General features: G+C 47.2%; 1 protein-coding gene across 1 annotated transcript in view; it reads right to left on the bottom strand.

The window, feature by feature from the left end:
- The window catches only part of SLC39A13 (solute carrier family 39 member 13), a 31,681-nt gene that overhangs the window by 2,911 nt on the left and 10,286 nt on the right, over positions 1 to 18,484 (bottom strand). The window contains exons 2-9 of the mRNA XM_078864611.1: positions 17,339 to 18,129; positions 15,204 to 15,311; positions 13,897 to 13,988; positions 9,471 to 9,620; positions 4,722 to 4,811; positions 3,275 to 3,325; positions 1,111 to 1,243; positions 696 to 795 (exon numbers count right to left, since the gene is read on the bottom strand). Of these exons, the coding sequence (XP_078720737.1) occupies positions 696 to 795; positions 1,111 to 1,243; positions 3,275 to 3,325; positions 4,722 to 4,811; positions 9,471 to 9,620; positions 13,897 to 13,988; positions 15,204 to 15,311; positions 17,339 to 17,954 (1,340 nt within the window). The 5' untranslated portion in view covers positions 17,955 to 18,129. The remainder of the gene's footprint in view (positions 1 to 695; positions 796 to 1,110; positions 1,244 to 3,274; positions 3,326 to 4,721; positions 4,812 to 9,470; positions 9,621 to 13,896; positions 13,989 to 15,203; positions 15,312 to 17,338; positions 18,130 to 18,484) is intronic.

Genomic DNA, 18,484 nt, shown 5'->3' with positions numbered 1-18,484 from the left:
CCTTGCTCAAGTGAGCATTGGAATGGTGCTCATCTCTACTTGTGGCCCAGAGCAAGTGGTGGAAATTCCAAATTCTAATGGCAGGGACCAGTTTACCAAGAGACTGTCTATTACTCTTTGGTGCTTTTGGTAAAGTCACGTAGATAGAGAAATAGCTAATGGATTACGACGTTTCAATAGCAAAACACAAGCCATCGTCTTCAGGTGAAACAATACAGCAGGCGGACTGCTGAGGCAGGAGGAAATGTAGCGAGAGAGCTACTGCAACCAGAGGTTATATAGGTTTGTGGTGGGTACAACCCAAGGGTAAGTGGTCGGGGCTAGGGATGGAATTTGCAAGTAAATGTAAGGCGAGCAAATGTAAGGCTAGTAAACGTAAGCTAATAAAATTTACAGACGGAACAAGGTGATCGAGAGAAAAAAGATATCAAGGTCGACTCAGCCTCAAATGAATACCTGGTACAGTGTGTAAACATGAGCATTGGAGAGACAAAGGCGGCGGGGCACGTGTGGTGCTAGCCTCCCACCCCCCCCTGGTGTGCTGTGCCGGCCTTACAAGGTCCTCGCTAACAACACTTGCCCCAAAATTCTGTTGAGGTCTATCAGGAGTACCTTTGTGCTCTTCCTATGGATGGACAGGCAGTGTGTCACAGTGTGTGCATCACGGTGTGCGTGGGTGGCATCAGTGCACGCACCACGGGTTTTTTTCCTGCAGCAACTCCGGCATGACCCCGACGAGGGCGATGTAGAGGAAGCCGCCCGCTGTGAACGGGAGGATCCAGGCGGTGCTGTCTCCTGTGCAGGCGACATGGGGATGCCACTCGCTGTGAGTGTAACATAGCGACGGGTGCACGGTGACCTCGAAGGTCAATGACAAGAGGTCACCACACATTGCAATCGTTTCCTTTTTTTAAATCCCACAGCTGTTGCAAAGTGTAAAGGGGAGAGACAGAAGAATGAGATTATAGGGGAGAGGTAGGGGTGTGCACAGAGGGGAGTAGAGCGAGGTGAGCGGGGATTGGTAGGAGAGTGCGTGGGGGAAAGTAGCCACAATAAGACAACCACGACTTGCCCCATTTACAAAGACAAACCCACACATGCACAACCGACCTGCTCCCTGTGCGGACTGGGCAGTGAGTGTGAACACGGCTCCACAGATGCCCCCGAAAGCGGTGATGAGCTGCAGCTTGGCCGCCTGCCATCGGTCAAACCCGGCCCTCAGTAGAATGGCGAAGTCTCCGACCTTCACAGACATACAGTCGCCATAAACACAGTTACAACAACACGCATCCAGTTGTTTTCCGTCGGTTGCATGCCCTGTTAACATTCACGTCAGACAAAATATCCCATGCCTGTAAACGGAAAATAGGATGGCGATCATATTAATTGATGTCCTTCAGCCATTGGTGAAAATCCATTGGACGTAGAAAAATCCACATCGCCATGATGTAGGAGATGCATTTCACAGGACAACCAATCTTGGTTGCCCAAAAAGGTGTACATATTTTTTTGACAGGATATTTCACAGACATCAGAAGTTTCTGATCTAAAACTATAAACTCTTTCTTATTTTGCCAGGTCAGGCCCACTGTGCTAAACAGCTCTTTTTCAGATGCGACCTGGCCACAAATGATAGCCCAATAAAGTGGCTTGTCATGTGGAAATTTATAGGACCAAAATACTCTAAACGCATTGTTTCTAAATGTGGAGGGTTAAACCAGAGGACCTGGAGAAAAATCCACGCGACCACGGGGAGAGAGACATGCAAACTCCAAACACACAGGTGTTAGGTGTCGGGCTCGAACCCACAACCTCCTGTATACCAGGCGAGGTAGTTAACATCTCGCCACTACAGCGCTATATAGATGAAAAGATTTACCTCATATTTGATTGGTATGTGTGGAACTGTTTCAACCTAACCGCTGCGGCCACTAGAGGCTCCACAACGACAGCAGATGAGCTTCCACCGTCACTCATGGAGGCTGCATGGGTCAACCGAGATGCTCGGTCAGTGCACAATAAATGGCAGAGGCTCTTTTGCCACCATGGAAAAAATTCAATAATTGCCTCTTGCATTGAACTTAGACCCTGAATGGTAAGAATATATTGAGTTGCGAGGTGAGGAGTGGGTGGAGGAGAGAATCATTGTGCTTGTGCACTAGTGTACTAGTGCACAAGCACAATTAACAATACAATTTGAACACATTCGTCATAAACACTTTGGCCTTAAAAGCGAATATATATATCATAGGTGACGTTTTGGAAACTGCACTCTACGCCATGGAAGGACCACGAAGCACGGTGGTCCATCCTGGTGAATCTCAACGGGTTCCGCAATCCACCAAAAAAGCTACGACCAACCATTACCCGATTGAACCCTGTAATATATACGGACATAAAGTACGCGCACGTGTGTATGTTGAACGCTTTCGCACCGTACGTAGCCAACCGTGCTCATTGGATACGGTCATAGCGCCACCTATTGGTAGACGTTATGAAAGCCCGTGGTAAACAGAAGTTACGTTGTTAACGAATTAATTCTTAGGGATTTTTATTTGCCGTTAAGCCATAACAAAAATTGGCGTCTGCTTATATTAGCGTTTTAAAAAAAAATCCTGAGATAGACAAAGAATAGTTTGCGATGCATCTGTGGATGGCGAGTCACTTGTTGGTCACCAATGGCGGAGCCAGGATTTTCAGGTAGGGGGGGCAACCCCTCCAGCAATGAAAAATGATAGAGGAGTTGTTAGTAAGTAACGACTTGTCCCTTGCTTTTTATTCGACGCGTGTGCGGCGATGGCACAGCCATCGATCGAGGGTCGAATTCGAATCGTGTGTGATCGGCATCGCGCTCGCTGAAGGTGTTTGCCTTCAGGGAAGTCGCGTACTGCATACGCAACTGCGCACAATTCTTTGAGTCACTTTTAACTGCTTTGCCGTTACTTATTGCCAATTATAGACTCAGATTATTGTCCTATCATCTCCTAGAGTCTCAGGCACATAATAATATGCTACACAGTGGCAGTGGGGGTCGCAAAATGCCAATTTATTAAACCCCAATGATCCCATCGAAGTTAGGGATTTCGATCAGATCATTGGGGGGGCACGTGCAACCCCACCCCCCCACTGGCTCCGCTAGTGTTGGCCACCACCATCTTAGTAGATATTGAATGACAGACTAAACCCTTCAATGACCAGAACGTTTTAATTCATAAACTCATTTGTATTAAAAGCCAATAAAAAATATATAAACGCTCATTATTAGATGACTTACCTCGTGTGGGATCTCATGCAGAAGAATTGCAAGAGTAGTAAGATATCCAACCTGGAGAGACAACCACAACGTAAATACCAACACATTCACCACACGTGTCATATTGGTGACAAGGCTGCTGTGCCACATTGACTGGTATTGCAGGTGTCTTGGGACCTAGTCAGGACATCCGTGTGGAATTTAATTTGTTGGTGAGATACATTAGAATCTACACAAAGAGACCAACGATGAAGTTGCAGCCAAAAAAAAAACACGCCCAAGAGTACATCCATCGCGAAGATGGAGTTAATGAAATGAACTCATGTGCAGCAGCTGGACAAATTGTTGCATTGCAAGACAGCGAGAGATGACAACCGCCTTGGGGGAGGCCTTCATCCAGCAGCGGATTGACCATGGTCGACGACAGTGGTTAAGAAGACAGGGTTGCGCAGGCAGGCATGTGCGGCACACACAGAGGGCCTCTGTGGGCAAAGCCACAGCAGCTAAAAGCTCTTTTCACTTCATTCATGTTAATAGTCAAATGAAAACATGTTTTAAGAGTCTGCACCGGTAGCAGTTAAACATTTTTTTCGCAACTTCATAATTAACGGAGATATATATATAAAACAGTCTGATATTTTAGGCAAACGTTGCCCTACAATATATATATTTTTTCGTAATTATTCTGAATGAATAGATTTTCTTTCGTAAGACGACAGCATGAAAAATGAAGGTAGCGAATTATCGTCATGCTTCTTGTCTAAGCGTTCCTGGGTTAGCGTTACGTGAACACTCAAATAGTCTGACTGAAAAGTCCTAGTTCTCATTGCACTTGATTCATAATCAGAATGGTTGGGGGTCAACTTCGCCTATACTTTCTCTGGGGAAGTAAAATGAGCACCACTTTCTGGCAAGTCAACAGTGATCATTCTATGGTTAAACCAGACCCCACAATAAGAATGTGGAATTTCCAACACTTGCCTCAGTCCACCTATGACCAAATCCCTCAGAATGTGCCCTATCTCTTCAGATATTGTAAGCTGAAGCAGGGTTAATCCCGAATAGTGCTCGGATGGACGACCACCATGCACACAACATCTTGCTAGCTGCTGCTGCTGCAAGGCTACGTTGTCAGCAGAAGGTAATGCAGCAAATCCACTGTGGCACTGTACTATACTATGTTATCGGCATCATCACCAACTCGCACCAATCAATGTGAAGTATGGTCCAATAACCCCGTTGACCTACTCAGTGTGGTGAGGCCCTCATCTGTCAGTTGATTAACCAAACGGCTGTGCATGCTTAGGGTCAAAGGAGAAGAGGGCCACTGCATTGCTCAGTTAATCTGGGAGAGACTTTGATTGAGCACGAGTGGAGTGTTGTGCAAATCAAAAAAATGCGAGTGGACTGGTCACACACTGTCCCTAGAGTTTCAAACATTGTGCTGCAGGGGACATGAGATTCTTACCTTGTGGCTCACCAGGAAGCTCCCTGCTACCGCCAGGCCATGTGTGAAGTTGTCGACGCAGTTCGCAAAGAGATTCAGGTAACCGCTAATCTGTAACCCAGACAGTGAAAAGGTAAAGCTGTAGCCCTTCAACTGCGTGCTCACGCGACTGCTGCTGGAAGGGCTCCGCTAGAGAAAGCTCTCGACAGCCCTTATATACAGGGACGAGTCTTACGAACATTCGACTTGCGAAGTTTCAGAGATACGAACAAACCTGTCTGTATGTCCAGTTGCCTGTTGGGACCGAGAGTCGTAAGTTCAACCACCACGCAATAGATGGCGGTAGTGGCATCTACATCTGCAGAACATGAATAACCAGTGGTATCTACATCTACAAGCGATTATAAAACTTTTAAAGCCATTTCCCATGTTTAGTGTACATGCCGTATAACATGTTTGGAATCGACAGGAGTAAAGTTGGACTTATGAAAAAATCGACTTACGAACAGACCTCTGGAACCTAACTCGTTTGTAAGTAGGAGGGTGTTTGGCATATTCTTCCATGCTGGCCAGACGTCTTTGAATAGGTGGGAGTACTCGCACTTTAGCCCAAGATACGTGGCCTGCCGATCGACTGACTGTGGTGTAACCATTAAAACTGCTGGGTGGACAGAAGTGGTGGACCATGTACGAAAGTTGCACCGTTGTTTCAACTTTCCCACTGAGATCGAATGGAACTGGCAACCTTGAGATTGCAAGTCCAGTGTGCTAACCTTTACACCATGGCAGCATACCTAAGCAACATAGTAAAGGAACCAAGAAAGTAAGCAAAAGTGGTTCATTTAAATTAAGATAATTACAGATAGGTCAGTACGATGATCGTTAATCATCATCCTGGTTAACAATGCATATTCATTACGCAACAATCATCCTTTATTCTCGAGGAAAGCCTGAGACAAAATACTAGGAAGGTCCTCCATTGGGTTGTTTGCCCAATTCCCTTACAAGGAGTGTGTTTCATTGAAGTGGATAGAAATTGAAAGTTAGCATGGATGGGTTCATGAACCCACTTTCAATACTGCTACCTCGTGACTGCATCTCAACCTCGTGTGTTTGTGAGTTTCACAGTGCATGACGAAATCTGGGATGATCCATCATAACCTGAATTACAAGCATATGCCACCAAATCTGGTAAAATATGCAACTTTTTAGAAACTGAAATTAAATCATCAACATTTTAGCCAGGTGGTGATGGCTATGCATGCCTTGTATCCATCACTGGAGGCGAGGGTTGGAGAATCGCACAAATGTTGCGAAACTCCCTTCTCCCATGTGTGGACGAAGTGTCATACCCTGGCTTGCCTGGAGAAGGCAAAAGAAGCAAAAATGTGGACTTCACCGGTTCCGTCTAAATGGGACAGTGTTTCCCCCCTTGCACGTGTGGGTTTTCTCATGGTGCTACAGTTTCCTCCCACATGTAAACACTCATTAATTGGCCAATAACACCTTCATATATAGAGGACTGTAGAGCTTGGGCAATCATTGACACTGGATACCATGTGGCTGCCTTCCCGTTTGTCTGTGGTTCCTCGTACCTCTTAGCCATTCTCTCTTCAATAGTGAGCGAATACTGTGCGTGTTACAAATTAAAATGATTGTTATTTTGAGCATATAAATCTCAATATAGTGCTCTAAACTCCAGTGGGAGGTCGCTAATTCTCCTGTTGCCCCCATCATCTGGAACCCGGGCCCCCAGCCGTCCGCTCTGTCGACTCCCTTCCCCGTTCAAATCCAAGCTCACCACCTACCTCTGCCTTTGTATGACTGCATCAATCAAATTTTGACCTAAAGCTTTCATGACTGCAGGAATTCATATTCTATGGGCCTTTCGGTTTAATCAACGTAGATAGAAGAAAAATAACAATAAAAAATAAAAATATCACGACGTTTCGATCGCAACACGAGCAATCGTCATCAGGTGAAAAAAATATAGCGGGAGAGCTGCTGAGGCAGAATGTTATAAAGCTTTGAGATGGGTGTAGCCCAAGGGTCATAAGCGAAGTGGGTGGGGCTAGAGATGAAATTTGCATGTAAATGTAAGATCGGAGAGCTGAGCTACCTCCACGACGACGAAGCTGTGGAAGTGGCCATTGCATTGTTAGAGATTAGCATGTCAATGTAAAAAAAGAACAAAACGAAAATCACCGCCACATCGAGGAAAACGAGCAACGGTGGCTGTGTTAGTGAGACATTTAGCCTGTTAATGTAAAGACATTTAACCTGGTATTGTAATTCAGAGAGTCGAAAATAACTGCTAATATCGGCAGGTAGGATGGAAACAATACAGCCAGTTATGACTTAAACTGGTTAATAACGTCCTTCCAGCGATTGCTCAGTTTGTACCCATCTTCTCGGTTGAAATTGTGTTTATATATCTGGATGGCTTCATGAACGAATCATTGCTGATAGCCAGTAGGTTTGCAGAGTACCTTCGTCTTGGAAAAATCAATTTCGTGTGTGCCCACAGCGTTACAACAATGATCAGCCACGGCCGAGGAATTGGTCCTACCGTGTTTCAGATCTGCTTTATGTTCACGAACACGGTCTGAAACATGTCGCTTTGTTTCCCCAATGTAACTACTGCCGCAGACACAGCTTAGTTTGTAGAGACCGGGGTATTGCATGTCAGGGATCACATCCTTCACAGATAGGATCAGATCACAAATTGTATGTACTGTGTTGAATCGAACCTGGATCTTGTGTTTGCTCATGATTTTGGTAAGTAAAATGTGACTCAACATCTCAGCCTATTGGCTGAGATGTTGAGCAGACTTTTTGATAAGTAAAATGTGACATTAAATTTTCCAAATAGTTTTTTTTTGCGGTTTATAAACCTAACTAGAGAAGCAAGAATAAGTCTAAGACACACACGGATTCATGGACAAGGTCATACCTGCCAAAACATATACAAGTTACTGTTTAACAACCACCTTTAGCATCCACACACAAACTCCGTAAAGCAGTGTGCAAACAGATGGAAGGAATAACAAGTGAATAAAAGCCATCAAGAGTGACTGTAAAGTCTCTCCCTGGTTTAAAAAAAACACCTTCATGACGTCTATGACCAGATCAACCAGAATGTTGCCCAATCTCTTGAGATCTCAGAAGCCAAGCAGGCTTTTGGGCCTGGATGGTGCCGCAAAGTGCTTGTGAGGGCGAGCACCATGCATAAAGATAGGTGTCATGGACTGATGCAGTGTGAAGTACGCAACAACCCGCACAGCGTCAGGAAGACCTCCTCCAGCAATGGAGGGACAAAACGGCTGGACATGTACAATTGCCAATTTACATGACATTACGTTACAACTGCTTTTTGTGTTCAGTTTGTCGTCCTTCACCTGCACCTTCGATAAGCACGGTTGGCTACGTACGGTGCGAGAATAAGTTCAACCTACATATATAGATACATGAGATATACCGTAAAAAAAGGACATCTCAATTACGATTTGACACCCATGCTTTCCTGCACCTACACTTCAACGTTTCATCACTAACTTTTCCAGCTGCAATTCCTATCCTTTCTGTGGAGTCCTTCCACATTTCCTGGCTTAGATTTGTAACTGAAGACTCTGACCACCTCTTAACGCTGTTAAAACATTTGCTTCAAATGTACATGCTTGTAATGTCCTCACCGATATGGATTCAACCCCCAACAAAAAAAACATTTTAGAATTCGTAAACATTTTCATTGAGTGAGCGTGTAAATATGTGCATTTGTTTACTTATTAAAGGACAACAAAAATAGTGAGGCACTTTGCAATGAATCTGGTAAAAAAAATCAATATCAATAAACACGCCGCCTTGATGCGATCGAATATCATCATAACCGTGAATTATATCATCCTTCTTGGGCACATAAAGTGATTATCACTGTGGGTAAACAGACAACTGCCATGGGAATATGAACTTTTCATCAATGGCTCAAGGAAACCAATGGACATGAGCATCACCCGTTGCTCATTTGAGCGAGTGACATCTTGGCTTTGAAGCATGCGGTTTCTAAAAGACACATGAATGAAAAAAAAATAACACATGAATTAAATCCAAAACCACGATTTTTGTTTTACCAGGTAAGGCCCACTGAGCTAAATGGATTTTTTTCAGAAGCGACCTGGCCACAAATGATAGCTCGACAAAGTGGCTTATCACGTGTAAATGTAGATCAACCAGATATTCTAAACGCATGTTGATTCTAAATGTGGAGGGAAAAACAAAGAGGACCCGGAGAAAAATCCACGTGACTATGGGGAGGACATGCAAACTCCAAATATACAGACATCAGGGTCGGGATCAAACCCAAGACCTCCTGCATACTAGGCGAGGTAGGTAACATCTCGCCACTGTGGCGCCCCGTAAATAAATCTACACCAGGTATGGAAAACCTTTTCCTTAATCAGGACTGACTATAACTATTAAATACCTTTGGCGGGCCACACACACCTTCACGCGATACCATAACGTGAAAAATAACGAGGGTGTTGACCAAGTATAGAGAGGCCCTTGAAGCCACAGAAATTACTTGAGTACACTAAAGTTTAAAACACAGTATTGTTGACAGGTCGGACATATTTCCCTCTAAGCAACCCGATTAGTGTGGCTAAGATGCTTGAAGTGGCGGATAAATGTCGTTTAAAGGCCGTTTCGTAGTGGGAAATAATGGGCCGGGCCGTATGTTCACTATCCCTGATCTACACAAACAAACATCGTCACCTTGATGTGCTCAGATGTCGCCTTGCCGGTGGGTGACAGCTCCATTTTACTGGCACTCTTGCTTTGGCCATTGGAGATCGCCGATCCATTCCCGATGGTGCCGTTCCCTTCTCTTGAATCAACGCCATTCCCTTTTGAAGCGACGCCGTTCTGACAAAGGGAAAAAATAATGAAACACTTACATTTTTAAGAACCAAGGTCATTGCTTGCGATTGATCACCATCACACGTGGCAATGCATGCGAGTGTTCACTGTGTGCGACAGTCGAACTGCACTTTGTGCTGGTAAGTATACAGTCAATACGTGTCAATATATGGTGTGTATGTGTAGGTGTTTCCAGCATGCCTGTATAATATACGTGTATGCACAACTCAAATTATGTGTGTAAACTGTGTATGTGCTGCGTCCTGTATAATACATGTGTACATGGATCATGTGTGTATTCTATGGGTAAATAATGTGGATGGTAATGTGTATATGCATGGAGGAGCGGTGGTGCAGTGGTTAGCACACTTGCTCAGGACCAATAACAGTGGAGAATATTTGAACCATTCCTGCTCCTCCCCTAGGTCACTTCAGCCTTAAACTAGTACCTTAAATGAGTGCCTGGTGCGGTGTGTAAACATCAGGACTGGGAAGATACCGCGCCCGACAGCCGGGCGTGGTGTTTGCCACACACACACACCTCATGTTCTGTGCCAGTCTTGCCAATAGCAGTTTCCCCATGCATCTGTCAAAAAGGCTATACGGGGTATTTTTGTCTTTGTTGTACTGCACGTGCATAATGCCTGACTGAGGTACGTGTGTATGCATGCATATATGTACGCACGTTGCCTGAGTGCATGTTTGTTATGTGTGTAATCACCACATCTGTATGGTCAGTAAATGTATTGAATGTGTATGTAACTTGCCAGTGTATCATGTGCGGAAGGGTGCACGTGTGCCGGTGGATTCATAGCGTGTTTTTAGTGTAAATGGTCAGATGCTGTTGTGTATTACAATTATGTGGAATAAATGTAGTGTGAGCAACCATGAGGGAGCGAACATAGGGAGGGGCGAGCGAGTTGACAGCCGAGGATGACGTCATGTCACGGGAGGGCTGTGAGGGGTCGTTGCGGGGAGCCAGGGCAAGAATCGGCTGAAAGAGGGCTCTCCCTCCTGGAGATGGTCTTGGCGGGACTACAGTGGGAATCTTGTTTAATATATTTGGACGATGTCATCGTTTTCAGCCGCATGTTTGACGAACACTTGCAACGTCTTGAGTCGGTCTTCGTCAAAGTGCGTGCTGCTGGTCTGGAATTCAAAGCCCAAAAGTGCCATTTTCTGCAGCCATCGGTGAAGTATTTGGGTCATTCGTCCGTGCGTGGCCAACCCTCACATCTGTCGCAGAGGTTCGCAGTTTCATTGGCTTTGCCTCATATTACCGTCGCTTTGTGCGGGATTTTGCGACTATCGCGAAACCACTCTACACGTTGTCCGCTAAAGGCCAAACGTTTCATTGGGGTAAAGAGGAGGAGGCAGCGTTCGTCGCGCTTCGAGTGTCCCTGGCGGATGCGCCCCCCCCTGGGGTATCCCGACTTCTGCCTGCACTCTGTGCTTGACACCGATGCCAGCGACACGGGCATAGGGGCTGTACTTGCCCAGGTGGTTGATGGCGCTGAAAGGGCAGTCGCGTGTTGTCCCCCGCGGAACAACGTTACTGTGTGACCCATAGGGAGCTGCTTGCCATCGTGTTTTTCATCCAGGTGTATAGGTCCTACTTGTATGGCAGGCGGTGACCTCCTCGGCACAAACAAAATCCGGACCTCGCCCTATCACCCTCAAACCGACGGGATGGTTGAGCGGTTAAATTGTACCCTCACATCCATGCTGTGCCACCGGGTGAGCGCATCTCAGGCTGACTGGGACCTGTTTATTCCGGGTGCCCTTGTCGCGTACAGGTTGGCCCCTCACTCCTCAACGGGGTTTTCACCCTTTAATGTTATGTACGGAAGGGAGCCCGAACCTCCGATGCACGTGCAGATGGGCCTGGACCCGTCTAAAGAAGGATCCGTGGTGCCCGCTTCAATGAAGGTCACGCTCGACAGGCTGCGTGAAGCACGGGAAGCGGACGCGGACAATTCGGCTAGCCGACAAGCGGCTCACGAGCGCTCACAGAAGCATCAGGGTTCCGGGCTACCGTGGAAGAAGGGGGAAAAAGCAGGGCCCAGTTGAGGTCGTGGAGGTCTGCCGGCCACAGTGCGTGCGCACTGGATTTTTCATCCGTCTAGGTTAAAAAGATATGTATTGCCTTGTCCTGTAGATTCATCCCAAATTCCAGAGCGGCCGGTGCCTGATGCGTCCGACGAGCCGGGCCGCCCTGGCCGGGATGCTATGCAGTGTAAGCCGTCTGTCTGTCCACCCACAGAACCCCTCCGAGTAGCTCCCGAGGCGCCGCCTAATGCCCCGTTGGTGGTGAAGCCCACTCATGGACCGGATGCTGCCCGGGGGGAGCGGACCGGCAGCACATACGCCGTCCAGAGGCGCTCTTTTCCGCTGAGCACCTCCCTTTGGACCCGTTATCGTCGAACGCCAACCATCGCCAACGTGTGGTCGGCACCTTGTACTGAGTGATGAAGGCCTTCTTGCACTTGCCGTTCTGCCTTACACTTCCTTGTTGTTCCCCCGCAGACGGCCCTGCCTTCACACCTCCATTCACATTGTTATTGTTGATGTTGTTATGTTGTTGTTCCAATTGTTCTTGCTGATGGGTTTCTGGCTGTTTGCTGTCGACCCCGATGCAGGTTGGTTTCAGTATAGTTAACAGCCGGCACGGCTGAATTTTTGTTTATGGGGGGGGTGATGTAGAGGAGTAGTGTGAGCAACCATGAGGGAGCTAACAGAGGGAGGTGCGAGCGAGTTGACAGCCGAGGATGACGTCATGTCACGGGGGCTGTAAGGGGGTACCTTCGGGAACAAATGTGGGTCCCGAGCTAGGGGGAGGAGCCGCCAAAGGGGTACTTAAGGGGGACCCCGTGACAAAGGCGGGGTCGTTGTGGGGAGCCAGGGCAAGAATCGGCTGGAAGAGGGATCTCCCTCCTCGTCGCCGGGCGGTGTTGGATGAACCCCCGTCCCGGGCAGACGAGTGGGAGAGCCAAGGGATAGCTGGGAGCCGGGCCCCGAGTAATCAGTAAGAATCGGCTGAGAGAGAGAGGGTTCTCTCTCCTCGTCGCCGGGCGGTGTTGGATGAACCCCCGTTCTGGTCAGACAAGTGAGAGAGCCCCAAGGGATAGCCGAGGGTAGGACAATACAGAGTTTGGGCGTCCAGGGTACGGACCAAGAATAGAGAACACCTACCTCTGGTGTGAGTTACAGTATTGTGTGAAACAGTGTTAATAAACGGCAACAGCCCTTATAGTAAATCCCGTCTCCGCGTGGTCGTACTGCACAACAAATGTACTGACGTCACACTACAGAATTAACGCACACGGTTTAACCAAAATATAACACTGTGGGTTATTCTTGGGTTAATTAACTACATGCCCTCTTTGCAGCTTCGATAACAAGACAGGTAGCATATATATGTTGATATAACAGCAACTTGTTTGTTGTTGATGACTATGTTCAAAGGTGCTGATTACAGCACTTAAGATTGCTCAATAAAGTATTGACAGTTAGGAAAAGTTGCATCAGCTGTTTGTTTGCAGAACATGAAGAGAATTTGAGCAGAATGCTGAATTCATAACGAGGACGGCTCATTTAGCCGAAAAATCCCTTCTGCATTTCTGGTTCCCCTACGGAAGGCGCGTTATGATACAAAGGTCTAGTCGTGCTGACTGGGCATGTGACAATAAATGAATTCATCAACTAAAATGACATGCTGACAAAGCTCACCACCGTCCCCCACCCCCCCGCCCCCCCATGCATGTTAGCCCGTTAACAACTCATAACACAATAGTGTGCAATATTAAAGCTGAAAGAGTATATGGTATTAAGGTGCACAGTAATTAAACAAAGTATTGCTTGATCTTGAGGTTGCTTGATCTCGAGGTAAAGTGGGAAATCGGTGCTATGAGGGACTTGGTTACTGAACGGGAACTAGTAACTCTTACTGTACAGTACTAAACTGGAATAGTCTGGCCCAGGCAGCGTTGCTTTGCGCGTTCTCAGGATTTTACGATTCTCCCATTTAAAAACAATGTTGAGTCATTCTCTCAAAACTCCCTTGGGGGTGGTCTGGGCCAGAGCACCAGCGCACAATGCCCGCCCCCTTTGCATCTTCACAGTGCTGATGTTTGCGCATGCACGTTAGGCCGAGTACACCACGGGGATGTCCTGCACGCGGGTCGAGATACCACGTGGCCACGTTATTTTGAGGATAAACCGTGTGTGTACTGTGGTGACGTCACCGCCACGCAGTGGCGGATGGCGGGTGTTGTTGTTGTACCGTGGTGGGCGGTTCATCTTCATTGACGTCAGGAAAAACCTTCTCCAACACCAGGAAAGTGAGCAGCCCCACTGTGACCCACAGCCCCGCACCTACGCACACAATGCACATGTGGGCACACAAAGCAAACACACACACAAAACAAAGATAAAGATCTCCCGTTATAGCCTTCTAGCACCTAAGAATGCCGGTGCACCACGCCCAGCTCTCCCCAGTGCTGATGTTTACACATCGCACCGGGTACTCATTTAAGGCCGAGTTGGCCTAGGGGAGACCCCGCACCGGTTCAGATAATCATCACTGATGATGGCTGTCAGTGGGAATCGAACTCAGGTCGCCGGGTTTGTAGCACAGCGTGCTAACCACTGCGCGACCGTTCCCCACGCAGACAAAGACACAGATTCCTCTGTTTAGCCGAACAGATTGTCTACGCAAATACTGTTAGTGAGCATCTACTTAAACGGACACGGCACATTTAAGAAGTGGTCTGGCCGGCACAATTCTTGGCCACCTTTGTTTCTTCACAGGGCTGCTGTTTAGCAGGGCTGAGTCAACCAGGCAAGGTTCAGCACAGGTTCAGATACCACTTGCCATTGATGTTATCTTTGGCCAGGAATCAAACTCAAATCATTGGGATCATAGAGCATTATGAGCACCGAGACTCAAAAGTGACTTGAATGCTACAGAGGGACCTGACGAGGTTAGGGTCAGAGCTATTACAAGAGGATAGCTGGCGAGTTGTCTAGGGTTAAGAAGTAGGGCTAATACTCGTGGCTTTTCTACTAGTTAGGGTTATGCAAAGTGGGCTAACTTTTGAGTGGCTCGTGTGCTCAGCCCAAAAAAGATTTGCTCTTCCTCCCCATTGCAATGTCATTTTGAGTTTATGGCCACTTTTAACACGCAAACATTTCGAAGCACACATCCACACACACATTAAACAAAGTAAAAGACCCCCCAATATAGCCTGAACAGACTGTAGGAGCAAGTGCTGTTAGTGAGCACCTATGAAGGCCGGCACGGCACATGAGGGGGTGGGGTAGCCAACACCACGCCTTTGTCTCACCAGTGATGCTTTTACACACCGCACCAGGTATTTATGTGAGGCTGAGTTGACCTAGTGGAGGCCCAAGACCAGTTCAGATACATGTCACTGGTGTTGGCTGTGAGCGGGAATCGAACTCGGGTCGCCGGGTTCATAGCGCAGCGCACTAACTGCTACACTACCACACACACATACATAAAATCATGCACACCACAAACGCAATGTCGGGAGCATGCAGAGGCCTGCAGTGGTGTCTGGGACTTGCCTTGGGTGCAGCCATGTTGCCAGGTCTCAGGCAGCAGGTGCAGAAACACGTCCCCAAGAAGCCCGCCAACCGCAAAGCTCAGAAGGAACCTCAGCCGCCGCCCGCCCTCTAGAGAGAGAACACACACGCACGAGGTTCACAACGTCAAGCTTCATCAACAAAGATGCAACCCAGTGAACTAATTTATGAGACGTTAATTCGTTACCAAAACAATGAATGAACAAAATTAAAATTGTAGTTGAAATAACAATGATTAACCTCCTGAATCTCGGTCAAACCAAAGTCTGGCTCAAATGCAGTCGTTATGAGTTGAAAGTTCCCCGACATTCGCCACCCTCCATCTGTTTAATATGGCCATCTCCCACAATGCACTGCATGGCACAATGAAGTTGGAGTACAGTCTCCCACAATGCATTGCGCGTGATAACATTGATGTCATAAAAGGTCATCATACTCCAGTTACCGATAGAGAGTGCTTCCAAAAACCACGTTACTGAAACTTTTCATGATTTTATTTTCACTCATTTTATTTCTTTAGCGTGTGTATTTGCATCGATCCAGGCAGCAGCTTCATAATTTAGAGAGTGCAGCTGTGTCGTCTATAGACCACTGATAAGCTTGGTTCATGGTAACAGCCATCAACAATGTGCGTCATCGTCTTGTCTTGCACCACAGCTACAGTTCAGTTCAGACTGCAGGTATTGTGGTCAATGCAAACATGACTCCTTGTAAAAAAGGTGTCAGTTTTGTTGGCAGATAAAAGGGTAAAAAAACAATTATCATATTTTGCTACTGGCAAATGAGGTTCCAATGGTGGTACAGTTCAGTTTTTCGCATAAGCCCCACCCATACAGGCTTGCTGCAACTATTGTCACGAATGAAACTTCAAACTTGCCTCAAGACACCTTGGATTAAAAGCCCAGGAATGTGTTTACATAACCAAAATCCCATTTATTCAAACTTCAATCGATGGTCCAAGTGTTCCAGAGAGAAACAAATGATGCCATGTTTCCATGACCAGTACAAAACCATTCCCGAGGTGTGCCAGTCAATTCCAGGAACAGTCCGGCAAAGCTCGTTGATTGTACGAATGCTTCAAGAGAAGCACGCCTCTGTGGGCTCAACCCTTCCCCCTCCATCCCCCCACCCATTTCTTCTCTCTGTCACTGAATAAAATAGCTCATATTTCATTTTCTATATGGTTTTTCCATATTTTGAATTTTTATGCTTATTACTTTAACAAAAACACATCCCGTAATTTTACCTAAGGGAAAGACGCCAAAGACCACACACGTCCGTTTCTCTGCTAAAAATCATGTGGCTCTCTTAGTAAAGCAAGCCACTGGACCCACTACAAGGCCCAGTTGTATCTGGCTTGGCCCAGCAATGTGGATGTGTGAATCTGGGCTGAGGCAACTAGCCCAATGTGTGAACTGTGGTGGTGGGAATGCTGCCAAAGTGTTTCAGCAAAACTTTTGCCAAACTCATATTAGCAATGAACCACATTCTCACAAGTTGTGAGAATGTGGTTCAAGTTGTGTAGTTCATAGACATGGGGTTGAAGTGTCTCTTCGGTCAAACGAGCAAATGTTCTGAAGGACATCTCCACTGGTACCCATGAATAGGTGGCGGAAATTCCACATTCCCATAGCAGAGGCCACTCTACCTACAGGAGAACCAGAGTTTACTGCCTATAAGTTGATGCTCATTTTATTGACTTGGAAAAATAATGGGCCACGTTGAACTCAAACCAGGATTTGAACGAGCAACCTTTCGACAGTGGGCTGTTTTCACCACCGCATCACCCGGGCAGATACTTACTACCCTATTATCTAACGATATATCAATCAGTGACAGGAAGTGGCACAGTGCTTTGTGCACCACGCTATGAGTCTGGAAACGGAGTTTGATTCCAGAGCATTGCTAATGTGAGCGGAGAGTGACATTTAAAACAGTTATAGGCTTCCTTTGCTTTCACCAACCCGCACTGACTACTCGCAACAGCAGATTGACCCAAATGGCTGTACAATTAAATCGTGACAAATGCAATTACGCATTGTAAATAAAAAATGTAATATATAACGTGTCAATGTATTTTTCTCATTAAAATTCTTCTCGACGACTCCGTGGCTGACCGGGAGATTGCAGGTGGGCGCCGGTGTTCTCGGGGATGATCAGGATCGGCAGCACTCCGCTGAGGCCCACGAGGCAGGCCCCGCCCAGCCCGAGCACCCACGCTCCGAGCCGCCCATCCCAGTCCAGACCCAGCCACCAAGCGGGGGACGACGGTGGCTTGTCATCGTCATCGCCATCGCCGCCGACGGGAGCCACGTCCGACCTAGATCTCGTCTCGTCGCGGCCCCCCTGGTGTCCGGGAGCAGCGCCCGAGAAACCCCGCTTGTGATACGCCTGACTGGACTCGTCACGTTCGCAAGCTTGGTGGGCGGCATCGTGGCTCGGAGAGGAGTAGCCAGAGTCTTTGTGGCCTCCGGAAATTCCGTCGGACGACGTACGGACGGGCGCCTTAACCGAGCCGGGCGAGAGGCTTGAGGAGGGCTGGCGAACTTGGCTAGCGGAGGGGAGTGACGCGTCAGAGCTGTCGGGAGGAGGCAGGGAGTGGGGGGAGCTGGCGGCCGAGGGCTCTCTGCGGGAGAGGCGTCTCGCGTTCGCCCGGTGGATGTTGCCTTCTGCTGCCGTGAAGAGCAGCGCGAGAAGAACCAAGTGACACCAGACCCAGTAAATTGGCGCCATCTTTCATTTGATTTAAAATCTTTTACTGATAAATGCCTGTGGCCTAATTTCGACGTAGTAGTGAAAGTGGCAAGTTGTTAAATGTTGGCATAATTATTCATTAAGTGAGATTTGTTATTGAGTGCCATTCTTCAGCTTCTGTTGTAGACACCTCTGCTTCCATGTGTCAAAACATCTGTAAAAAAATATAGATTTTAAATTGAAGCCATACTCTGACAAAGCCTACATTCACCAATCACAATTATGTTGCACACTGCAACTAGCACCGTGAATTGTAAACACTTTACATTTCATTTTCATAATTTGTTTCCGAAGGGCAGCGTTACCATACCAACAACCCCATGTGTCACACAACAACGTGGAACTTTGACTGTGGGGAATTAACAGATTCACGGACAAGTGCACGGAAGGAGGCCAGATGGGATGAGGGGTCTAATAAAGCATCACAGCACTGAGCCAGCGTCGCTGAGATCCCAGGTTCAAATCTAGGTTTCAGCCATCCATGATAAAAAAAAAAGTATTCTTAAGTT

This window comes from Lampetra fluviatilis, chromosome 18, assembly GCF_964198595.1.
Source record: "Lampetra fluviatilis chromosome 18, kcLamFluv1.1, whole genome shotgun sequence".
Classification (NCBI taxonomy): domain Eukaryota; kingdom Metazoa; phylum Chordata; class Hyperoartia; order Petromyzontiformes; family Petromyzontidae; genus Lampetra; species Lampetra fluviatilis.
This window is presented reverse-complemented; position numbering and strand designations above follow the sequence as displayed.